We start from the raw sequence: 26,415 nt of genomic DNA, 5'->3' as shown, positions 1-26,415 counted from the left end.
AGATCATGACACTGCACTCCAGCCTGGGCGACAGAGTGAGACTCCATCAAAAAAAAAAAAAGAAAGAAAGAAAAGAAAAGGAAGAAAAGAAAAAGAAAATTATAAAGATTTTTTAGGCCAGGTGTGGTGGCTCATGCCTGTAAACCCCAGCACTTTGGGAGGCCAAGATGAGGACTGCTTGAAGCCAGGTGTTTGGGACCAGACTGGGCAACACAGTGAGACCCTGTCTCTACAAAAAAATTAAAATTAGCCAGGCATGGTAGTGCACACCTGTAGTTCCAGCTACTGAGGAGGCTGAGGCAGGAGAATCACTTGAGTCCAGGAGTTTTAGGTTACAGTGCACTATGATTTTGCCACTCCAGTCCAGCCTGGGCAAGAGTAAGACTATGCCTTAAAAACGATTTTTTTTTTGGCTGGGCATGGTGGCTCACACCTGTAATCCCAACACTTTGGGAGGCCAAGGTGGGCAGATCGCTTGATCAAGGCCAGGAGTTTGAGACCAGCCTGGCCAACATGGCGAAACCCTGTCTCTACTAAAAATACAAAAATTAGCCGGGTGTGGTGGTGCACACCTATAATCTCAGCTGCTTGGGAGGCTGAGGAAGGAGAATTGCTTGAACCTGGGAGACGGAAGTTGCGGTCAGCCAAGATCGTGCCATCACACTCCAGCCTGGGCAACAAGAGCAAAATTCCATCTCAAAAAAACCAAAAAACCAAAAACCAAAAACCAAAAAACACATTTTTGTATTTTTTTTGGCTCAATTCTGATGCACAATCCTCAGTAAATGGTATTTTACTTGGCTCATATTCTTTATATTTTTGAGACAGGGTCTTGCTCTGTCACCCAGGCTGTAGTGCAGTGACCTGATCACGGCTCACTACAGACTTGACCCCTGGGCTCAAGCAATCCTCCCACATCAGCTTCATGAATAGCTGGGACCACAGGCTTGTGCCACCATGCCCAGCTAACTTTTAACTTGTTTTGTAGAGATGGGGTCTTGCTATGTTACCCAGGTTGGCCTCGAATTTCTGAGCTCAAGAGATCCTCCCGCCTTGGCCTCCCAAAGTACTGAGATTATAGGCACGAGACACTGCGCCTGGCCACTTTGCTCATATTCTTGAACATATAATCAAAATGTTTACTATGTATTCAGTGTGAGATACGCTGGGGGCTGCGGGGTGGGGGATAAAAGAATCACTCCCTGTTCTCTCAGAGATTACAATTTTACTGGGAAGCAATGAATACAAAATGAGTTGCATTCAGATTCTGAAAAGCCAGTAAGCTTACACAGAACAGGGAATTAGGTCCTAGTCAGGAAGGCCACCCAGGAAAATGCTGCAATAATTGAGATATGAGTTGGTAGAAGTGAGTGAAGCTGTCTTTGGCAAATAAGAATGGAAATGGCTGACGAGGCTTGAATTAGTCATCAAGGGTTTGAAGAGGGAGTACTTTCATGTTTCAGGCCAAGGTGGCTGAGGCCTTATCAGAACAAGGCAATTAACTGCACATACCTTCACATAACACTCTATACAGTCCAGTCTGCCTCTGACTTGTCACCTCCCCTGCTCTCAGAAAATCACTTTTGTTTTTGAGACGGCATCTCACTCTGTCACCCAGGCTGGAATGCAGTGGCGTGATCTTGGCTCACTGGAAGCTCTGCCTCCCGGGTTCAAGCGATTCTCCTGTCTCAGCTTCCAGAGTAACTGGGATTACAGGTGCGCGCCACCATGCCTGGCTAATTTTTGTATTTTTAGTAAAGACGGGGTTTCACCATGTTAGTCAGGCTGGTCTCGATCTCCTGACCTCGTGATTCGCCTACCTCGGCCTCAGGGCTGGGATTACAGGCTTGAGCCACCGTGCCCCGCCTTTTTTTTTTTTTTTCTGAGACAGAGTCTCACTCTGTCACTCAGGCTGGAGTGCAGTGGCATGATCTCGGCTCACTGCAACCTCCACTTCCCACGTTCAAGCGATTCTCCTACCTCAGCCTCTTGAGTAGCTGCAATTACAGGCATACACCACCATGCCTGGCCAATTTTTTTTTTTTTTTTAATTTTTAGTAGAGATGGGGTTTCACCATGTTGGCCAGGCTGATCTCAAACTCCTGACCTCAAGTGATCCACCTGCCTTGGCCTTCGAAAGTGCTGGGATTAGATATGAGCCACCACACCTGGCCTCATTTTTCATTTTCTAACGTGTGTGTGTGTGTGTGTGAGAGAGACAGGGTCTCACTCTGTTGCCCAGGCTAGAGTGCAGTGGTGTGATCTTGGCTCACTGCAACCTCCCGGTTCAAGCGATTCTCCTGCCTCAGCCTCTCAAGTAACTGGGATTACAGGCATGTGCCACTACGCCTGGGTAATTTTTGTAGGTCTAACATCATTTCTTTCTAGGTAAGGATCTTTGCTATTTTAGGAATATAGGCAGATCTGAGTACTCAACGCCAGGTTCAAGTTGAACAGCTCCTCTTTAACCAAAGGGAGAACACAGATATATCAAACAAAGTAGGAAAGAAATGTATCAAAAGACAGTAGGAAACAAAGCCTTTCCTTCTTGAAAGGCTGAGGTTGGGAGGGAAAGCTAATTTATCACTACAACTCTATGGTAGCTTTCCACGCTAAATTTTCCCTGCCTCTTTTGTGATTTTTTGATATGGAAGAGTGGGGTTTTTATCTTCTCTGTAACAATCAGGCCATATTTCCTTATACCAAGTAGAGGTGCTCAAACATTGTAGTGGTATTAAAGGGCTGAGGAGAGTAACTGAAGACTGGCATACAGAACTCCACCTGGAGGACAAAAGTCTGGCAGATGATTCTTGTCATCTCAGTGCCCTTAAAGTAGTCCAAAATCCTAAAATTCAAAGCCAGAAATTCCACACCCATTTAGTAAGCCCCTATATATACACCATATATTCTACTACACACAGATTATATATCTAAAATGGAAGGAAATCTTTCCTCTTGTGGGAAAGAGGAAGTGGAAAGGAGGTGTACATTCCAATACATCTACCTACAACTGAGAGAAATTAACTATTATTACCACCTCCCACACCATCATCTTTCCTCTCTGAGTAGCCCGAGCTTTCAGAAGCACAACTGCAAACATCTCAAACTGGTTCACAGGACTCTCTCTATTCCTTGGTCATGTCAAACAAGATGTTATTTATAACCCACACCTCCAACCCTACCTAACTTTGAGTGGATGGGGCAACAATTACGACAGACTCTGCTAAGTTTCCACAAATCATTGGTTTATTAGAAAGTTCCTTTCCCTCATTTTACAGCATATATATCTCTATCATATGTGATAAAGTTAAATACAATCTGTTATGCTTGTAAGTAAGGTTTATTTTTATTTTTTTAGTTTTAAAATCACTATTCTGGAAGTTAAAGAAAATGCCCCTAGGAAGGCAGAGGCAGCCAGAGTATGGCTCAATCTACAAGCTAATGGGAAGCAGCACGAAAATGTTAATACTGTATTATTTATTTACATGGGCTGAAAGCAAAGAAAAATGAGTCCCTTCACTTACACAGATGATTTCGTTTATCCAGTGCTAGTTATCCAAGAAGTGATGCTTCTGAATCAGATGAGGAGTACTGAACAGGTAGGAGGGTGGGAAGTCAGTCAAGAGTTGTGTTTGCCTGCCACTTTCTTTTCATAAACTTAAAACTTTTCTCTTTTGGGAATTTGAGAAGGCAGGAACACAGAGCCTTGGCCCAGGTAAGTATGGTTTTTCTTGTCAAGTGACCAACCAACCAATTCTAGCCACAAGAATAGTTAGGAAAATGCCAAAGTGGGAACTGTTAACCTCATCAAAGGAGATGGGACCTGCAATACAAGCACCTTTGGGTCAGTGTGTTAATTAGGGCTGAGAGCCTGGGTGAAAGGCAAGAAGAGGGGCAAAAGAGGCTGAGGTGGTAATTCCTCTTGTCAGTGTCATGGGAGAAAAGAAATAAGGAACGCTTACTGTCTAAACTGAGCTGGGCAGAGGGCATGGAAACTATGAAGCAAAAGAATTTGAAGTATCTGTAAATGTGCTCACCTCCCAACAAAAGGAAGAAGACTGTCCCAACTCATCCTCCAGCCTACTTCTACTTCAGTTTCTACCAACCCAAAAGGCACATTAAAAAAAAAAAAATTGTCAGAGGGGGCTAAGTATTAGGAAGGCAAATGGACTGACTGCCTGGAACAAGGTACCCAGGGACACCCAGGAATCCCCCCAGACAATCACCAAATCTCACTGCTTCCAGACAATAAAGCTGTTGAGTCCCCTCCTTCTCCTCTGTGGGGTCCACCTGTTTCTCTGTGTACAGCAAAAGTACATGAGGGAGACTATTAAAGATGAGCATCCCTCAGAAGCCCCCAGCTGACTGCTGCCCATTAGCTCAAAAATCTCAATACTGGGGGCACTACATACTGCAAATTACTTAACATTTTGTCCCAGCAAAAAATGTTTTAACATTTTATAGTTAATAACTTCAAAAAATACATAAGCTTGGTAAAATATACATGCTTAGTCAGTTTTGCATCTAGCAGAAAACAAGTATTTTATTTGTTTTCATTGTATAACCTTTAAAGTTTCTTAATTCAACTAGGGCAAACATATTTACACAAAGCCACCAGAACGAGGATCACTTAAAGAGCTGGATGTAAAAAATATTATTGCAGTATACTACAAATATGGAACCTTTTTTATATGAGCTACAAAAAGCAGCATTTACGTTTATAGAGTTCAGTGCAATTTTTTACATTAAAAAATCCTATAAATTAAGAAGGAAACATCAACACAACAGAAGAAAATATACCCTTCACTTCAGACACATGAGCTCCTCTCTGGGAAAGCACACGGGCAACTCTATGTTCCACACAGCTTTTATTCATGATAGGATCTTCTTTTCTGGGATATGGAGATGCCTCTTCTGGGATGAGGGATACCAAGATAACAGTGCCAAATGTGTGGCTCCGTTGATGTGTGAACTGGATGGAATTGCAGCCTGAGTTATATCAGGTTCCAGGTGAGACTCTTTCCACCTCAGTTGGGATAACATAACGTCACCAAGGATGGTCAAAGATACTACCCCAAAGTGGTGGCACTTCCACCACTAGAACAGCTTGGCCTTCCCTGTGGCACTGAGAAGGCAAGACCAGATGGACCCACAGCAAGTGCTCTGGTGATAACCCACTGGCCAGAGGGGAGGAAAATGTTTTAAAATTTATAGAAGGGGAGAGCAGAGGAAAAAAGCAGGAGGAGGAGGGGATTATCTAAACTTGACAGTTTGGAGATGTTGCTGCAGAGGGGTGGGTAGCACTTACTGGTGTTCCCTAGCTTAGAAACACAGAAGAGGGAGGGACAAATTGAGAGGAGGACAGGAAAAAGAAATCCCTGATAGTAAACTGAAAGCAAACTTCAAATCTAAACCCACCCCTGCAAGCCAAAACTCAATTCTTTGGCTGTCAGACACTGCCCATCCCAGCTTCTACTCGCTGGTATTAATGGCTCAACACCCCCAAGAGAACATTTATGGGTCTTCTCCCCTGGCCCTACCTAGGATCCCATTCCCCAACTCATGTGCCATGGCTAGGGGGATGTTGCAGGTCCTGACCTGAGAAGATGGGGTGAAGTAGTGGGTGAAGGTGGAGTGCAGTGGCAGCTGCTGCAGCAGGCCGTGGAGCAAGTAGGGTGGGGTAGAGGGCAGCATGTGGGACAGGGTGAAAGGTGAAGGGCCCAGGATGGATGGCTGAGGCGGGAATGATGTGGATGGGATGGCTAGCGAGAAAGGTGGCAGGGTGGCCAGGGATGATTGAGTGAGTGAGGTGGGACAAAGAAATGGGGGTCAGATGGGGCTGGGGAATATGATGCACCTGGGCAAGTGGTTGGGGATGGGGATGAGGGTGAATGCCGATGGCGGCAGCAGCTGCGGCAGCATGATGTTGTAGGATGGCATGCTGAACAGTTGTGATGGAGGTGGCAGAGGCTGTAGCTGGCTGCTGAATGTGGATGGGTTGCAGGGCTGGTGTGGCTGGGGCCAGGGCAGCTGAGGCTGGAAAGGCCTTTACTTGCTTGGCCAGAAGCTGCTGCTGGATGTGTTGCTGAGCAGCCTGCTGGAGCTTGCTGTACTTCTCCATCTCCTCAGGGGTGAAGGTGATGGGCTGGCTTTCCAGGGGGGCCAGTGAAGCATCCTCAGCCCCATCTGTTGACTCAATACTAGGATCCCCACTGGGAGGCGCATAACTGGGGAAATGCTCAAGGTCTGGTGCTATAGGCAGCAAGCTGGACTCCACAGGGCCTGGCTGACTGCTGCTATCCAGGGACTCCAGGGTGTCCCCATCACTGGGGTCAGGGAGGTAGTTATGGGAGATGGTTGGGTCCCCAGGGTAGCAGTCAGAGTGTGCTGGGGTGCCTAGTGGAGCCACAGGGTGATCAGCAGTAACTTCTTCAGACTTTGACTCTTCTGGGGGTGGGTCTAATAAGGGGCCAGTTGTTTCCTCTGAAGGGAACTGATGCCCAAATAGGGCATCACTACTCCCTGGGGGCCCCTCTTCTGTCTCTGACTGTTCTTGCTCTTCCCCCCTTTCCAAGCCAGACTCTTCACACTTCCTATTGGGCTTTCGGGTAGCTGGGAGCTTCCCTATCAGTGGAAGGACAGGCTTATTGCCAAGAGATGGGGGGAGCTTGGGCCCAAAGTAACCTTGTGGGGGGTCCTTGAGCTTGGGCCCAGCTTTATTAGGGGTGGCCTGCACCTCCTCACTCACACTAGGTTTCCTCTCCACTTTCCTTGACTGGATCTTCTCCAGTAGCAGTTTGGCAGTGACAGAGTTCTTGTCCTCAGGACTGCAGTCACTTTCTGACCCTCTTCCCGTGCCAATGTTGCTGTTCTGGGAAGGTGGACCTGTTGTTTTACTGTCATCTCCTCTGCCATCATCTTTCTTCCCAGGACCTTCTCCCCGGCCTGATCGGAAATAGTGGGGGGACTGGGAGCGGTAGATCTTAGAACGAATGAAGTCCCGACGCCCAGAATGCCTCTCCTCAGGGCTCTCGTGACCCCATGATCCCTTCCTGGAGCCTGATCTCTGGGAAGGGCTCCTGGTGCTGCGGCTGCGGTCCCGGCTATAGCTCCGGCTCCGTTGCCAGCTGTGGGCTGTGGTGCTACGGCTTCTCCGCTTGCTTCGACTACGACTACAACTGCTGCTGCGGCTGCGGCCCCGGGATCTTGAGCGCTCTCTGGTATGACTCCGAGATCGGCTTCGGGACTGGCTGCAACTGAGGCTATAGTCATCATCAGAAGATGAATATTTGTGCCGTTTTGATCGGTGTTTGGAGCTGGCATAGTCTGAGTCATCTGAGTCATGGGAGCGCTTGGAGTGCCTTCGTGATCTGTCACTGTAGTCACTGTAGCTATCATCAGAGTAACTGCGCTGTCTACTATAGCAGCTCTGGTCTGAAGAGGCATCTGAGCTACTTGAATAAGAACGGCGGGAGGAACGATGTGAGGAATGGCGCCGGCCAGACCTTGAGTGGCTGCGGGAATGCTCACTGCCTGAATCTTCCTCTTCTTCTTCCTCACTGTACTGGGATGGAGACTTCTGGTGCAGCCGGTGTGAGGAAGCATCATCACTATCCTCATCTCCACTACTGGGTTGGCTCCGATGGCTAGACCGGCTGCTCCGTTTGGTGCCTGCTCTTCTCTGGCAGGATGAAGGTGGAAGGTCACCTTTGTGTTTCCTCCCACCATGGTCTTGGGAGCTGCTACCACCCCCACCTTCATCCTTTTTGCCACTGCTCCCCTCTTCAGCTGGGAGGGATCTCCGCTGGGAGTCATCTTGAGCTCGCCGCCGCCTTCTTGGCGGTGCAGGACTGCCACTCCCAGGGGGTTCTGGTTTGGGTCCTCGTTCAGAATCTGCTGGAGCTGATGACTTATTCTTCTTTCGTTTTCGTTTCTTGCGCTTCTTAGATTTCTCCCCCGACTCTGCCTTAGAGCTTTTCTCTTCTGTGTCAGCCTTGTGTTTACGTTTGTGTTTGTTGGATTTTTTGTGCTTCTTTTTCTTTTTGTGCCGGTGGGACTTCCCAGATCGTTCTTTCTTGCTGGGAAGGCTTCTCCCTGTGTCTTCTGTTTCAGACCCATGGCTACCCCCAGGCTCCTGCTTGTTCAGGCTGCTACAGGCCGACCCTGAAGCAGGTGCGTCCATTCTGCCTCCTGAGGAACGTACTATTTTCTCTCCACCCACTTCCTTCTTTTTATTTGGCTCACCAGGATCTAGGCCTTGGAGATGGTCCTTTGAGGAGCTTCCTATATCCTTTGGTTTTTCTGTTCCTTTAGTTCTGGCATCTTTGTTCCTTGAAAGTTTAAAGTCAAAATATAAAGGGTTACAACTGTATGAAATGGAGGGTTCTGCCTTGGTGAAAATTAATAGTTCTGACGGCCACTGGAGGGCAGTGCTTTCATCTTTGCTCAAAACTGGGAAGAAGGGACCAGTAGGATGTTTGGGTCCTTCTTGGCTTTCTTTCCCTGCTGGGGTGGCCACAGAGGTTTCTTTAGAAGAGTTGGACTCACCCATTTGGGTCTCTGAAACCTTCTGACTATGACTCTCTAAACTCTGATCACTTACATCCCCTCCTAAGGCCTTCTTTGCCTCAGCTTTGCTTCCTGGTTCTGAGGGCTCGGTCATGCTGGTTTCCTTCGGCTGCTCAGAAACTTCACTAACTGTCTTTTCTGCTCCTTGGCTTGCTGCCGCCTTGATGCAGCTTTTAGGCTTGGGAGAACTGCCTTTTTTACTCTCTGGGGCATTCTTTGGGTGTGTAGTATTATCACCTTCCATTTGTTCACTGGCTCTCATAAAAAGTAGGAAGGGAAAATTAGGTTTTACTTTGCAGTGTGCTGGGGGGATGTAATGGTAATACTCGGGCTCTGTAGCCCCAGCCCCTTCTTCTCGTTTCATCCTTTTTAATTTGGATAATGTTGAGGCAAGGGACCCTCCATCCGGAGAGTCTTCATCCTCTTTTTTACCATCAAGATTACTGCTCCCATCAGAGTCTCCTATCTTCTGCAGTCCTTGGTCAGAACCCTTCTCATCGGGTTTTGTTCCATCTTCAGAGGTCCCTTCCTCTGCGTGGTCCTTGAAAACTGATGCTATTGATTCGAGTTTGACAGGAGCCTTCTTGGCAAAAGAAAATGACACTCCCAATTTTTGCAGTGGGGTCCCCAGATTATTCTTAATGCCAAAGCTGATGCCTTGGGAGGCTAACCCAGGAGCCTGGGCCAGTCCAGTGGTATTAGTGATTTGTACTGCAGTGAAAGGGCCTCCTTTATCTATGGAGAATTCAGATCCCAGGCCACAAGAAGCAGTGGCACCTGTGCCACTATTTGTAGCTGATTCATCTTTATCATCTTCTCCACCTTCTTCATCTACAGCCACTGTGGTTGGTTTGAACATGGGACCACTTCCAGGTGCACTACATGATGATTTAGAAAAATAAAAAACAAAAAGCAGGTTTAAGAGTACATTTCATAAACCTTATAAAATACTAATCTCTTATATCCTATCATTCATTATAGGTAGGTCTCAAAGACAGTGAGTGGTGGTCATATTCCCTAGCCCTATACTAACAAATGCAACTTTCTCAGAGGAGGTTAGGCAAAGACTCATTCCGTTAACCTACCAAATTCCCAGGGCCAGCCAGTTATTACATAATTTTTCCTTAAGCTGTCTAAAGTACAAAAAGCTGGGTGTGGTGGCTCATGCCTGTAATCCCAGCACTTTGAGAGGCCAAGGTGGACAGACTGCTTGAGGTCAGAAGTTCATAAACAGCCCGGACAACACGGTGAAACCCTGTCTCTACTAAAAATACAAAAATTAGCCAGGCATGGTGGCACACACCTGTAATCCCAGCTACTTGGGAGGCTGAGGCAGGAGAATCGCTCTAACCTGGGAGATGGAGGTTGCAGTGAGCTGAGATCACGCCACTGCACTCCAGTCTGGGTGACAGAGCGAGACTCCCTCTCAAAAAAATTAAAAAAAAAAAAAAAAATAAATAAATAAATAAAGTAGAGGCCGGGCGCAGTGGCTCACGCCTGTAATCCCAGCACTTTGGGAGGTGGAGGCGAGCAGATCACGAGGTCAGGGGTTCAAGACCAGCCTGACCAACATGGTGAAACCTGGTCTCTACTAAAAATACAAAAACTAGCCGGCCTTGGTGGCGGGCGTCTGTAATCCCAGCTACTCAGGAGGCTGAGGCAGCAAAATTGCTTGAACCTGGGAGGCAGAGGTTGCAGTGAGCTGAGATCGCAGCACCACTGCACTCCAGCCTGGGCGACACAGCAAGACTCTGTCTCAAAAAAAAAAAAAAAAAACCAAAAAAAAAAAAAGTAAGACTTATGTCACGACTGAAATAGCCCATCATTACTATGTTTCTGATCTCATTTCTTATTTTATAATTTTGTCCATCAGTATGTTATCTAATGTATGGCTGTACATGTATTCACATAGGTTTTATTTCATTCAACTAAAGAAAAACTCTTGCTGGGCAAGGGTGGCTCACTTCTGTAATCTCAGTGATTCAGGAGGCTGAGGAGGGAGGATTGCTTGAGGCCAGGAGATCAAGACCAGTCTGGGCAACACAGTGAGACCCCACCTCTAAAAAAAATAAAAATAAAAATTTCCCCATGCTTTCAAATTTCATTTTTTAAAAATGTGCATATTCAGAGTTAAACACAGAAACTTCCACTGTGCTACTTATGGCAGTCTGTGGTCAGTATGTCTGTCACAGAAACTAAAAAGTCCATGCCTATCTCCTGGGTACCGTAACAAGCATTTGCTTTGGTTTTGTGGCAGTTTCTGGGCATTCAGTACTACAATCATAATATTACCTGAGCACTTTCATCTTTGACAAAAGGAACATCAAGGAGCCTTGATAGTTTTAAACTGATGATCTTGCCTGAAAGTTTTATTTTTTTTGAGGTGGGGTCTAACTGCATTGCCCAGGCTGGAGTGAAGTGGCATGATCATAGCTCATTGCAGTCTCAAACTCCTGGCTCAATCCTCCCACCTCAGCCTCCTAAGTAGCTATGACTACAGGTGCACATCACCATGCTGGCTAATTTTATTTATTTATATTTGAGACAGTGTCACGCTATTGCCCAGGTTGGAGTACAGTGGTGCGATCTTGGCTCACTGCAACCTCTACCTCCCGGGTTCAAGTGATTCTCCTCCCTCAGCCTCCCAAGTAGCTGGGACTACAGGCATGTACCACCATGCCCAGCTAATTTTTGTATTTTTAGTAGACATGGGCTTCACCATGTTGGCCAGGATGGTCTTGATCTCTTGGCCTTGTGATCCACCCACCTCGGCCTCCCAAAGTGTGGGGATTATAGGCTTGAGCCACCATGCTCGGCCCACGCTGGCTAATTAAAAAAAAATTTTGCAGCGACAGAGTCTTGCTATGTTGACCAGATTGGTCTTTAACACCTGGCCTCAAGTGATCCTCCTGCCTCTGCGTCACAAAGTGCTGGGATTACAGATGTGAGCCACCGCGCATCTGGCTTGCAACTTTTATAGTTTGTACACTACACAGTGTACACTATACCCTTAAATTCCAAATCAAGAACTAGACAGAATCAGATACCTATTTGTATGATGTCCTTGTTATCCAAACCCTAGCTAATAGCTGTCCTCAACTCAGGGATAAGTATATTCAGACAATGTGTAATCTCTCTTTTTTTTTTTTTTCTCCCAAGCTGGAGTTTTGCTCTTGTTGCCCAGGCAGGAGTGCAATGGTACAATCTTGGCTCACTGCAACCTCTGCCTCCTGGGTTCAGGCGATTCTCCTGCCTCAGACTCCTTAGTAACTGGGATTACAGGTGTACGCCACCATGCTCGGCTAATTTTTGTATTTTTAGTAGAGACGGAGTTTCACCAAGTTGGTCAGGCTGGTCTCAAGCTCCTGACCTAAGGTGATCCACCTACCCCGGCCTCCCAAAGTGCTGGGATTATAGGCGTGAGCCACCGTGCTGGCCAATGTGTAATCTCTTGCTATCTAAACTATTGCTACTGGAAAATGAGAACTCAACAGATTTGGAGAGCAAAAAATACTTACACTGTGTTATGAAACCTACTCCACAGCAAACAAATAAACCCCCGCCCCCCAAACTGAATAAAAAGGGGATTCTTTTTTTTGAGACAGGGTCTTGCTCTATCACCCAGGCTGGAGTGCAGTGGTGCGATCACAGCTCACTGCAGCCTTGATCTCCCAGGCTCAAGTGATTCTTCCACCTCAGGCTCCTGAGTAGCTGGGACTACAGGCATGTGCCACCATGCCTGGCTAATTTTTTTTTTTTTTTTTTGAGACGGAGTATCGCTCTGTCGCCCAGGCTGGAGTGCAGTGGCTCAATCTCGGCTCACTGCAAGCTCCGCCTCCCGGGTTCACGCCATTCTCCTGCCTCAGCCTCTCCGAGTAGCTGGGACTACAGGCGCCCGCCACCACGCCTGGCTAATTTTTTGTATTTTTTTTTAGTAGAGACGGGGTTTCACCATGGTCTCGATCTCCTGACCTCGTGATCCGCCCGCCTCGGCCTCCCAAAGTGCTGGGATTACAAGCGTGAGCCACCGCGCCCGGCCGCCTGGCTAATTTTTAAGATTTTTTTTGTTTTTTTTAGAGACAGGGTCTTCCTATGTTGCCCTGGCTGGTCTTGAGCTCCTGGGTTCAAGTGATCCTCTTACTCTGTCTGGCCTCCCAAAGTGCTGGGATTACAGGTGTGAGTCACTATGCCCAGTATGTGCTTTTTAATATAAATGTTAGAAAATGGGAATAATTGTAATAGTGTCATAATTTATTGATTTATTGAGCATCTTTAATGTGCTAGGCATCCCTTCAAGCCTTTCCAAGGTAATAATCACTCCTCACAACAACTGTTAAGTTGTTCTTATCTCTTACAGATAAGGAAACTGAGGCATAGAGAGTTTAGGTATAATTTCATTAAGTCACATAAATAGAAAAATATGGCCTCAAAAAAACACATACTTAATCAGTATATTATACTACAATTATATAGATATGCTTTTAGTTTGAAAGAAGGATCTATTAAACATTTTAAGGAACTGGAGGACATTATGTGAAGTAAAATAACCCAGGAACAGAAAACCAAACACTGCAGGTTGTCACTCATATGTGGAAGCTAAAAAAAAAAGTTGATCTCATAGAAGTAAAAAGTAGAACAGAGGATACTAGAAGCTGGGAAGGGCGGGAGAAGGAGAGATTTGTTACAAAATTACAGCTAACTAGGAAGAGTAAGTTCCAGTGTTCTATACCACTGTAGGATGACTAGAGTTAACAATACTATATAGTTTCAAATAGTTAGAGGATACTGAATGTTCCCGCACAAAGAAATAATAAATGTTTGACATGATGGATATGGTAATTACCCTGATCTGATCACTATATATGTATTGAAACATTACTAGGTAATCTATGAATATGTACAATTGTTATCTGTCAATTAATAAAAACTGGAGGTTTATAATTCTTTTTTTTTTTTGAGATGGAGTTTCACTCTTGTTGCCCAGGCTGGAGTGCAATGGCACAATCTCGGCTCACTGCAACCTCCACCTCCCGGGTTCAAGCGATTCTCCTGCCTCAGCCTCCCTAGTAGCTGGGATTATAGGCATGTGCCACCACGCCTGGCTAATTTTGTATTTGTAGTAGAGACGGGGTTTCTCCATGTTGGTCAGGCTGGTCTTGAACTCCCAACCTCAGGTGATCTGCCCTCCTCGGCCTCCCAAAGTGCTGGGATTACAGGTGTGAGCCACCATGCCCAGCCACTTTTGTTTTTTTCTTGAGACAGAGTCTCACTCTGTCGCCCAGGCTGGAGTACAGTGGTGCGATCTCGGCTCACTGCAAGCCCCGCCTCTCAGGTTCACGCCATTCTCCTGCCTCAGCCTCCAGAGTAGCTGGGACTACAGGCGCTCGCCACCATGCCCGGCTAATTTTTTGTATTTTTAGTAGAGATGGGGTTTCACCGTATTAGCCAGGATGGTCTCAATCTCCTGACCTCGTGACCTGCCCGCCTCAGTCTCCCAAAATGCTGGGATTACAGGGGTGAGCCACTGCACCTGGCACAAGGTTTATAATTCTTAAATCTTAATTTAAATCTTAGTTATAATCTGAAATCTATAATTTAAAATTTTAAGGATTATAATTATTTGTACAACCCTCTGGTAAAAAATATCCTCACCATTCAGCTTGTTTTCTTTGCTCTGCCAACTCATGGAGCCGCCGAAGGGCTTTTTCCTGTTTTTTCTCATCCTTGCGGGATCTTGAAGAGACATTTCGAGCAAACTCTCTCTGCTTGAGATCTTTTAATCTCTGGGTTAAAAGAAAGAAAGATACAGAGGGTGGATGATTTACAGTAACTTGGGAATCAGAAAGCAAAGCCTTTAGGACATGACCCTCAACCAACAGTCATGGTATTAGTGTAGAACACATTATCATATTCTCTTATGGCAATTGAAAACACAATGGCTGATTACTTTGGGTACAGCACTTGCAGTATCTGCATTTCTAATTAGGACAGCATATCATTTGCTTTATTAGGCAAAATAAAATGATCTCAAATGCAACAAGCAAATTTTAGAACACTGGGAGGAAAGAAAAGGGACTATTTAATCACCTGCTCCTCCAGATGCAAAACTAGACAAACAGAACATGAGATAAATTGTAATAACACAAGCCAAAGAGAACAGAAAGGGGTTAGGCTAGTACAGAAAATTACCCAGGTGTAAGATCTTGAAAAGCAATGTACAGCTTACATGGGGGGGGGGGGGTGTTATTTAAATTAGAACAAATAGAAAGCATACATTTATTTCACCATAAAAAGGTGTTTTGTTTTTTTTTTTTTCAGCATGAGTAGAGGTTTCCTGTAACTATTAAATAAACCCAAGACAGGTCTTCCAGCACTAGCATGTTTAGAGCTCACCAGTCTGACCACTTTTATCTGGTCAGCCTGCTGAAAGTAGTATGTGAGGCTTTGCATTCCTTCATGGCCCTGAGAGGAATATCCAGGGGATGAGGAGGGAGAGCAGAGATAAGTCAAAGATTTTATTACTTAAAATCCAGATAACAGAATGGGTCTTTTATTTTCAGAAGCTACTGTATAATTTTCCTTAAAATAAAACAAAACAAACTACAACCAAAAAAGAACAGTGTTATGACACACTGGTGACAGAACCCAGACATATCTATCTGCAATGAAGACAGAACTAAAATTATTTTCAAGACATTAGATAATAACAAGAAACAAACAAAACAAAACATATACATTAGCCTATGCTTTTACAACAGCATTGGGAAAAGGAATTTGACCCAGTATAAAGTGGACATTGCTTTGTGGAAAGGCATGATGTTCAACAGACAGAGGAATTTTCTTACCTAATATTTATGAAATGTGTTTTGAATCTTTTTAAATTGGGAGGGGGGAAGGGTAAAAAGACACACACAAAAAAAGATATACAGCTAAAGACACTAGTAGAAAAACTCACTCTTGTGATCTGGGCTCCCAAATTAGAAGGATTTGCTTTCAATACATCAGCTGAAAATGTCACATCACAAAGAAAAAAAAGTAAAAAATAAAACAAGAGTGGAAGAGAAAAAAAAATAAAGCAAGCATTACTACACAAGCTCTCTTAGTGAATCTGTAAACTATTATACTGAACAATCAGGGACAAAGCCATCAACTCTAAAAGGGCTGGGGAGAAGGGAAGCACCTGTACAACATATATATGTGTACATACACACAGACTGACACAGTAATCCCACCTAGAAAAATGGAACTACCTGTATTTCTTCCAGAAAAATGGTTCCAGAACTTTGGAAAAGACCATTATGGTATAAAAAGCAGTCCTATTTCCATTAGCCCTTATTATGGGGGAAGTTCAAGTAATGAACAGCTGGCGAAACTGTTAGTGCCCATAATTAAGATTTTTTTTTTTTTTTTGAGACGGAGTCTCACTCTGTTGCCCAGGCTGGAGTGCAGTGGCACGATCTTGGCTCACTGCAGCCTCCGCCTCCCAGGTTTAAGTGATTCTCATGCCTCAGCCTCCCAAGTAGCTGGGATTACAGGCATGCACCCCTATGCTTGGCTAATTTTTATTTTTAGTAGAGACGAGGTTTCACCATGTTGGCCAGGGTGGTCTCAAACTCCTGGTCTCAAGTGATCTACCCGCCTCAGCCTTCCAAAGTGCTGGGATTAAAGGCATGAGATACCACACCCAGCCCACAATTAAGATTTTTATAAAACCACTTCAAGATGAAGGATCAACTAGTTTAAATAAATATGAATTCTAATTTCTTCCTCCTGAGGGGAATGGGGCAGAAAGAAAAGGCTTATCAGGCCTATTACATGATTACCTTTGGCCACAAACCTAGTTTTTTCTTCCCCAAACACATAACAGGCTCTCTAACCAAGATTTAGATAGAATATAATGTTTTTCTCGTATCTGCGATTTTCTCTCTCTCTTTTTTTTTTTGAGACGGAGTTTTACTCTGTCACCCAGGCTGGAGTGCAGTGGTGTGATCTTGGCTCACTGCAACCTCTGCCTCCCAGGTCCAAGCAATTCTCCTGCCTTAGCCTCCTGAGTAGCTGGGACTACAGGTGCCTGTCCCCCACACCCAGCTGATTTTTTATATTTTTAGTAGAGATGAGGTTTCATCTTCTTGGCCAGGCTAGTCTTCAATTCCCGACCTCAGGTGATCCGCCTGCCTCGGCTTCCCAAAGTGATGGGATTACAGGCATAAGCCACTGTGCCCATATACATTATGGCCTGACATCTTCTCTCTAGCCACCTGCTATGACTGGAAAATTTCTCCATGCCATTTCCTCCCCTCTTACAAATATTTCACTACTTTTAGGAAGCATTTTTCAAACTACATGACATTGTCCAAAAGAACAATCATTTTATCAAAGTATGGAGTCCCCAGGATGAGTCGAGATTAGGCTTTCCATTCAGCAGCCACTTTGTACAACCTTGAAGTTGAAGGAACAGGACCATGCCCACATCATGCTGAAGACATCCTATCTCAAGTTCCTACCACAGGAATACGGTTGGAGGTAGATACGGAAGAAGATGGGATGATGCAATAAAACGAATCTAAATTGCAGGCTCCCTCTGGGCAAACCTATCCTAAGAATGCCCTATAAGGCTTAGGAAGGCTCCCAGTATCACATTTACAAACTTTCCAGTCAAGTCTGCAATCTCAAAAGCAGAATTGAGAACCCCAGAATTCTCACCCCAACCTTGAGACAGGACTCAGCAAACCCTCTCAAACTGAGCATGTATACTTGCGGTTTCTCTCAGATAAGGACATTCTGGCGACTTTTTTTTAAGAGACAAGGTCTCACTTTGTTGCCCAGGAGGGAGTTCTGGGGCTATTCACATGTGTGATCACTCCCACACTGATCAGCATGGGAGTTCTGACCTGCTCTGTTTCCGACCTGAACTGGTTCACTTCTCCTTAGGAAACTTGGTTGGTCCCCGGCACCTGGGAGTTCATCACATGATGCCTAACTTAGTGCAGACACCCAATCAGCATAGTGCACTATAGCTCAGAACTCCTGGGCTCAAGTGATCCTCCCAGCCTCAGCCTCCCAAGAAGCCAGGACTACAGGTATGCACCACTATGCCCAGCCAAGACATGGGTTTTAAGGTTCATATTTTCCTTTACCTAGAATGAATGCCTAACTCCAAGTGTCTCCTGCCTACTCAAGGTCAGACTAAATTCTTACAAAGTCTCCACTAATCCTTCAAAAGAGGGGACTGTTCTTTCTGAACTGTCCCTAGTGGTGCTTTGTCATATTGCTCACCTAGCAGCTATCATACTTTGTTCTCTGACCAGTTATTCCTGTCTTTTAAAAAGGCAGTATGTGTAAAGCTTCGGAGTCAGAAAGCTTGGGTTCAAATCTGTTAATTACTAGCCAATCCACTTATTACTAGGTGATTTCACCTCTCTGAGTTCCTGCTCCCTCATTAAAAAACAGGGCTATCTATCTACAGATTAACAAGATTAAATGTCAGAATAAATGTAAAGCATTTAATAAGTCATAACTGTTCAATACTCCCTTCCCTCTGTGTGGGGCAGGGACTACAGCTTATCTTTATAATCAACTCCGCAGTACACAAAACACTACTAAGTCTATGGAGGGCATCTGGTAAATGTCCAGTGAATAATTCAGTTCAAACATTAGATCCTTCATTTTTCCTCAAATAATTTTTTTCTACCATTTGTAGGAAAGGTTGATATAAAGTATTCTCAGATCTTTATTAGGGACATAGTAAAGTTATATAGTATGGTCCTCCTAGCTACCACTCCAGATACCTCTTATTTCTAGACAGAATTGGGCCAAATGGCAAAAGATACTGGCCAGAAACTTCTCAGTTTCCTACCTAAAAAGTAATTTTTATAAAGGCACAAGGACCTAATCAGAGTCAGGTTTTCCAAAATTGCCTATTTTATTCCAAAAGGCTACCAACGTCTGGCTCATTTGTCACGGAATACCCATGTGAAATTCTGTGAATTGTACCTGTACTTTTCTCTTAAATTCTAAAGAGGAACACAACTTTAGATAATTTCTTCAGGTGAGAATAGAGAAACATGCCCGCCTATGAGAGAAGAGACAGAGCTCACAAGACCAAACACTGCAGATATGTCATCAATCTCTTGTCAAAGTCTGAACAAATTCCATACCATACACAAAAATTCAAGTCAGACTCCAAAATGGGACATTCTAATTTGAATGGATTTAAATATCCATTTAAGCTGACTCAAAAGCTATGAGATGTCCTTATCTCTGAAAATTATACAATATGCTTTCTGAAGAGCTGCTAATAAATTAGATTATTTTACTGAACTACTAATGGTATTAACAAAAATTTAAGCCACATAGCACATTTTTAGTTGGGAAATAATTCAAGAAATGGAGACTGAACCCCACTGGAAATGAAAAGATATGAAGATTCTGTTTTCCTGAAAAATCAATAGCGTTTTTCCAAAACAGTATACATTTGTGGCACAGTACAGAACGGAAGGAACATTTCCCACAGATCCTTAATCACATGGTGGCTGGGATTTCCATTACACTTTCCAGAAGACCAGTAGAAAGGCAAGACCCTAACAAATGATCCAGTACTTGAAGTACCCATCCACATTACCTGTGGCTCTTTGGGTTAAAGACCACTCTAAATGGAAATGACATTCCAGTTCTTAAAACATAACTTAAACAGCATTACATTGGCAGAAAAATGTTTAACTGTGGACACAAAGTATTGCTCTACTATCGATGAAAAGATTAAGCCAAAGAAATGAGAATCAGGTAAGTCTGAATGTGGATTATAAATGTGCAGAAAAGGTACACCCCAACAGCCACCCACTTCTCTTTAAGTGTAGACTTCCAAGAGCAGAAACATTCTGCTCACAGTGTCTATTAAAATAAGGCAACTATGACATTTGGGCTTTGCAGATCATCTGTAAAATGGCTCCCAAGAAATATGGCCTCTTTCTATAGTGGTTAGAACTTTTAAGATAGTCATCATTCTGTCAATAGTCAAGAACAACAATGTTCCTGCTCAACTGTGATTGAGTTGAGTAAGACACATATTTCTGTACAGTGTTCTCTAACAACAAAAGATAATACAAGGGTTCAACAAAAGATAATACAAGGGTTTAACAAAATCTTTTTTGTATCTTTTAGTGCTATGCTTCTCTCTACCATCAAAATAAAATTTGACACTAGGAGTTTGTATTTGATGGAGTGTACTCTACTAAGATTAATTCTGATTACTTTCTCAAGTATTTAAAATTGATTATCTACATTTAAATAAAACCCATTTTTCTCATGTAAAGGGGATTTCAGGCATCAGAAAACAGGCAGAATTTAGGGCAGAATATTTCCTATTGCCACTAAAATCTCATGTTCTACATTTACTCAGCTCTGAAAACTTGATTTTGTCTCTTTAGGGTCTAAAGATTATCCATGGCGTCCTTCCCTCACCAGATAGCAACTCTGCTCTCCCAACAGGGACTGAGGCTTAGTCTTTCTTTGTAACTAACTATGCAATGTACACATAGTTGTCTATGACACAAAAGAGATGCGCAGTAAATATTTATCAAACTGGGTTGTGGCTCACACCTGTACCCTCAACACTTTGGGAGGCTGAGGTAGAAGGATTGCTTGAGGACAGGAGTTCAAGACCAGTCTGGGCAACACAGCAAGACAGTGCCTATAAAATTTTTTTTTTTTTTTTTTTTGAGATGGAGTTTCACTCTTGTTGCCCAGGCTGGAGTACAATGGCGCAATCTCGGCTCACCACAACCTCTGCCTCCCAGGTTCAAGGGATTCTCCTGCTTCAGCCTCCCGAGTAGCTGGGATTACAAGCATGTGCCACCACGCCTGGCTAATTTTTGTATTTTTAGTAAAGACAGGGTTTCTCCACGTTGGTCGGGATGGTCTCAAATTCCTGACCTCAGGTGATCTGCCCACCTTGGCCTCCCAAAATGCCGGGATTACAGGCATGAACCACTGCGCCCGGCCCAAAAAATTTTTTTTAATTAGCTGGGCGCAGTGGTTATGTGCTTGTAATCCCAGCTATATGGGAGGCTGAGGCAGGAGGATTGCTTGAGTTCAAGGTCACAGTGAGCTATGATTGTGCCACTGCACTCCAGCCTGGGTAACAGAGCAAGAACCTTTTATTTTTTATTTCATTTTTTAAAGACAGAGTCTCTCTCTGTCACCCAGGCTGGAGTGCAATGGCAGAATTTTGGCTCACCACAACCTCCACCTCCTGAGTTCAAGCGATTCTCGGGCCTCAACCTCCCGAGTAGCTGGGACTACAGACACATGCCACCATGCCCAGCTATTTATATTTTTAGTACAGACAGGGTTTCACCATGTTGGCCAGGCTGGTCTTGAACTCCTGACCTCAGGTGATCCACCTGCCTCTGCCTCCCGAAGTGCTGGGATTACAGGCGTGAGCCGCCACACCCAGCTGAACCTGTCTTTAAAACAAAATAAAAAAAGATGTGTTGTATCTCAACCACTATTTCTGGCTAAGGATAATCTGGCCTTCTTCAAATCTCAACCACTCCTTTTCCTCTTATGTCAACGATCCTGCATACCAAAATCACAGCCTCTTCTCCCCACTGTTATTTTTCCCCCCCTCCCTCTACAACAAAGCATTAATGTCTGTCACCTCTCCCCTTCCTAACTGAAGTAATCATGCTGTAGCTGTTGCTTGCCTGGGTCACCCTAATTCATGTCTCAGTGTTTGATGTTCATGGATGAGATCACCCAAGAAGATATCACCAGGTGGTGGGTGAGAGAAAAGACCAGGAGAGAATATAGAAGGTTTCAGTATTAAACTACCCAGTGAAGGAAGATTATAGATGGTTAGGAAAAGCCACGTTACTGAACATTAGATGTAAATTCTTTCTTTTACCATATGCCTATTAGTAAGTGATGAAAATTAATTTTATTCAGTAAAAAAAAAACCAAGTATTTAGTAAGAGAGAAAATTAGATACTAATGCCAATTGCAGATAGTGAAAAATTGAGAGAAAAAGAAAAAAATACAAATTCTTTTTATTCTTATTTTTGAGACAGAGTCTCCCTCTATCACCCAGGCTGGAGTACAGTGGCGTGATCTCAGCTCACTGCAACCTCTGCCTCCCACATTCAAGCGACTCTCATGCTTCAGCCTCCCAAGTAGCTGGGATTACAGGCTCCCACCACCATGCCCGGCTAATTTTTTGTGTTGGGATTACAGGCGTGAGCCACTGTGCCCAGTCCAAATTCTTTTTTTTTCCTTGAGACAGAGCCTCACTCTGTAGCCCAGGCTGGAGTGCAGTGGCGCGATCTTGGCTCACTGCAACCTCCCGAGTTCAAGCGATTCTCCTGCCTCAGCCTCCTGAGAAGCTGGGACCATAGGTGCGTGCCACCACACCAGGCTAATTTTTTTTTTTTTGAGATGCAGTCTCGCTCTTTTGCCCGGAATGCAGTGGCGTGATCTCTGTAGCCTCCGCCTCCGCCTCCCGGGTTCCAGCAATTCTCCTGCCTCAGCCTCCCAGGTAGCTGGAATGGCAGGCACATGCCACCACACCTGGCTAATTTTTGTATTTTTAGTAGAGATGGGGTTTCACCACGTTGGCCAGGCTGGTCTCAAATTCCTGACTTCAAGTGATCCGCCCGCCTTGGCTTCCCAAAGTGCTGGGATTACAGGTGTGAGCCACTGTGCCCGGCCAGGCCGAATAGTCAGATATCAAATTAATTTGTCATAAAATTACCATGTAATGCTTCTTGTGCTATTTTCAGGAATTCAGCAAAATGCCTTAAAAGTATGGTATATTCTTTAACAGCACCAAGTATGCCTGCTTTAAGGCATATATATGAACATATACGTACACACATGTACATAGTATATGTAGTACATATTTTCACCACCACTACCACCATGAAAACTTAAGCTGGTTAATGAGGTTTTAAAAATGACTTAGAGATAGACTTCATATACGCTAAAATTTACCCCACCCCCCTTTTTTGCAGACAGGGTTTTGGTTTGTCACTGCACTGGACAGCAGTGGCACAATCAGAGCTCACTGCAGCCTCGACCTCCCAGGCTCAAGTGATCCTTCCCACCTCAGCCTCTCAAATAGCAGGGACTACAGATGCACTCCATCATGCCTTGCTGATTTATTTTTATGTTTTGTAGAGACAGGATCTCCATATGTTGTCCAGGATAGTCTCAAACTCCTGGCATCAAGGGATCCTCCTGCCTTGGCCTCCCAAAGTGTTTACAGGCGTGAGCCATTGCTCCTGGCCCAAATTCACACATCTAAAGTGTCAAATTTAGTGGGTTTTGGTACATTCTTAGAATTGTGCAACTATCACCACTATCTAATTTTAGAACATTTTCATTACTCCCAAAAGAAACCTCATACCCATAAGCAGTTACTCACCATCTCCCCTCTGCCTAGCCCCAGGAATCTACTAATCAGCTTTCTGTCTCTATACATTTGTTTATCCTAGACTTTTTATATAAATAATACAATATGGGGTCTTTTGTGACCAGCTTCTTTCACTTAGCATACTATTTTCAAGATTCATGCATGTTGTATATACCAGTAAGTCCTTCCTTTTTATTGCTGAATAATATTCCATTGTACAGATGTACCACATTTTATCCATTTACCAGTTGATGGACATGTGGGTTATTTCCCTTTTTGGCTATTATGAAGAATGCTGCTATAAACATTTTTAGGCAAGTTCTTGTGTGGACGTATATTTACACTTCCCTTGGGTATACACTAGTAATATGGTAACTTTGTATTTAACGTTTTGAGGAAGTGTCAAAAACTTTACCACTATCTTTTCACTATCTCATCAGCAATGCAGGAGGGCTCTAATTTCTTGCTATCTTCTCCAATACTTTGTTAGAGTATCATTTCTATTTTAGCCATCCCAGTGGGTATGAAATGGTATACATAAATTTTGTGGTTTTGTAGATAATGAGTTTTAAGTATACAGGTTGAGTATCCCGTGAAATACTTAGACCTGGAAGTGTTTTACATCTTGGGCTTTTTTACATTTTAGAATATTTGCATTGTATATTTTCTGCTTGAGCATCCCAAATCTGAAAACCCAAAATGCTCCAATAAACATTTCCTTTGAGTGTCATGTTGGCATTCAAAAACGTTCGGATTTTGGAGCATTTTGGATTTTAATTTTTTGAATTTGGGATGCTCAATCTGTATGTACATAGCACTCCAAGAACATATCTGGGGACAAAGCTTTGCCCCATAGGTAAAATCTGAAGGCGGATAAGTCATAAGAGCTGCTTGGGCCCAAAGCAAATGGCACAACAACCCAGTTCAGAGCTCTTTACAGTACTGTCACTGAAGAACTTATTACTTAGGTTGCTTTAACTTTTTGGACTACAATAGAACAAAGAGTCTAATCCCAGAATCTCTACCACAGTGCATCACTGTGATAAATTAAGTGTAAGGGGCAGAAAGGTTGAAACTGTAGAACAAAAGTAAGGCACAATCATTTTTAGTCAACTGGGACTGAGTGCCAAAATGAAGAACAGTTAGAAATACATAACAAAAGAATGCCTGGTTTACCTGGCAACATTAGGTCCTGAAGCGTCTGTTTGAGGGTTACCCCTAATCACAAAAGCAGACAGCTCCCCTAAGCAGAAGGGGATTTTTTCAACAGTTTTTGTTTTTGTTGTTTTTGAGATGGAGTCTCACTCTGTCACCCAGGCTGGAGCGTAGCGGTACTATATTGGCTCATTGCAACCTCTGCCTTCTGGGTTCAGGCGATCCTCCTGCCTCAGCCTCCGAGTAGCTAGGATTACAGGTGTGTTTCCACCAAGCCCAGCTAAATTTTTTTTTGTATTTTTAGTAGAGATGGGGTTTCACCATGTTGGCCAGGCTGGTCTTGAACTCCTCACCTCACGTGATCCATCCACCTCGGCCTCCCAAAGTGCCGGGAATACAGGCGTGAGCAACCACGCCTGGCCTTCAGCAGATTTTTTTTCAAGGTTAGCTACGTTGTGATTGCTGGGTATAAGTTTACTCCCAGCATAAGCAGAGGGGGGTAAGTACATAAGACTTAACAGGTGAAAAGGCATGAAACATGCTAAATTTTTGGAAGACTGGCCAAATGATGTCAATTTTCTTATTAAGCAAAATAGACTCCAAGAAAATGGTATGAAGAGTGGTATAAAGTACCACTGAACTCAACATTTTCACCTCTCTGCTATAGGTTATTAAACTACAGCATGTTCAAGTGCTGAGATGCACTCCTTTCTTCAAACCTGTGTTGTTTCTTAAAGCATAATCCCTGAAAAGAACTGTGCTGTTTAAGTAATATATGTTATTGGGTAATGAAACAGTCAACTAAGAGTAAGTAATCCTGTCAAAAAGCAGTTGCAAACAGTTTAGACAAAGTTAACTAAATCATGTATTAACAGATTATATTCTGTACAAATCAGAATACAGTCACTGGTGGCTGCTAGAGGCTTCATCTGTTTTAGTTCTGCTATTTAAAGCTCAGGGAATTACTGCTTTTGTTCACAACTGAAACAGACCTCGGAATTAAATAAGACTTTAGTCCTTTTAGAAAATGTAAAAAGTATAGGAGTTTTCATACTAAATGTATTTTAGCAGAAAGAAGAGGGAGGCTAAAAGCATCTTCCTCTGACTGAGATACTGAATCCTACAGTTAGAGGAATTTTTTTTTTTTTTGAGACAGTGCCTTGCTCAATATATTACCCAGGCTTGAGTGCAGTGGCACGATCTTGGCTCACTGCAATGTCCACCTCCTGGGCTCAAATGATCCTCCTGAGGAAAACTCTAAATTTCTGTTCCTTGGTAATGTATGTTATCGTGTAATGAAACCGTCAAGTGTCAAGTAAGAGTAAGTAATCTTGTCAAAAAGCAGATGCAAACAGTTTAGACGAGGTCAATCCTGTCAAAAAGCAGTTGCAAACAGTTTAGACAAAGTTAACTGAATCAATAGACTCAGCCCCTCCAGTAGCTGGGACCACAGGCAACTGCCACCACATCCAGCTAATTTTTGGGGGCATTTTTTGTAGAGACCGGGTTTTGCCATGTTGCCCAGGCTGGTCTCAAACTTCTGGGCTCAAGTGATCTGCCCGCCTCAGTCTCCTAAAGTGCTGGGATTACAGGTATGAGCCACCGCACTTGGCCTAAAGAATTTCTGAAGATACTTTACAGTACCAGATTTTGATAATCTGGATCAGACTACCAGAGACTGAAATCGCAAGGAAGTTGGTCCCAACACTATTAGCAAGGAGGCAGCTTTTCAATGTGCCAGTTCCCCAGTATCAGTCAGAAGCCATGGGAACCTGTGTGGGAAGGAAGGAAAAGCATAGGCCTGAGTCACAAATTCAAATGTTTACAGGAGTTTGGCAGGTAACATAATGAGTCACACAGATTGATGTAAGAGAAAAGATGAAGTGGAGATCACAGCTAGTTGGAGAATGAGCAAAGAGATGGCAACTGTTCAGCTTTAGTCAACTGTTATGTTGAAATGTAGGCCCAATGTTGTCTGATAATAATTTTTCAAGATAAGCCAAAGCCTAAATTATGTAAAATCTAATTTTTAAAATTTGGGAATCAACTGAAATTAAAAAGGGAAAAACTAATAACGTGAAGGCCAGATAAAATATATCTGTGAGATGATTTGTGACCTCTCTAGCTTATGTACTAGGAGGACCTTCAGTGGCACAAACAAGAGGCTAAGATTGGAAGGAAAATCCTGAGTAGGTAACAAGGTACAAAGGAAGCAGCCAGAAAGAGAGAAAGAGAGAGAGAGAAGAAAAGAAAAAGAGGAAGAAAGGAAGGGAGGAAGAAAGGAA

The 26,415-nt window shown here is 43.8% G+C and overlaps 1 protein-coding gene across 5 annotated transcripts in view; it reads right to left on the bottom strand.

The window, feature by feature from the left end:
- Positions 1-3,224: 3,224 nt before the first annotated feature.
- GPATCH8 (G-patch domain containing 8) overlaps positions 3,225-26,415 on the bottom strand; it is a 109,326-nt gene continuing 86,135 nt past the window's right edge. For all 5 annotated transcript variants that reach the window (XM_030799349.1, XM_030799352.1, XM_030799354.1 and 2 more), the window contains 2 exons: positions 14,221-14,351; positions 3,225-9,446 (listed from right to left, as the gene is read on the bottom strand). In XM_030799349.1, the coding sequence (XP_030655209.1) occupies positions 5,561-9,446; positions 14,221-14,351 (4,017 nt within the window). In that variant the 3' untranslated portion in view covers positions 3,225-5,560. The remainder of the gene's footprint in view (positions 9,447-14,220; positions 14,352-26,415) is intronic.

Source organism: Nomascus leucogenys, chromosome 19, assembly GCF_006542625.1.
Source record: "Nomascus leucogenys isolate Asia chromosome 19, Asia_NLE_v1, whole genome shotgun sequence".
Lineage (NCBI taxonomy): Eukaryota > Metazoa > Chordata > Mammalia > Primates > Hylobatidae > Nomascus > Nomascus leucogenys.
The sequence above is the reverse complement of the archived record's forward strand: the minus strand, read 5'-3'. Positions and strand labels throughout refer to the sequence as shown.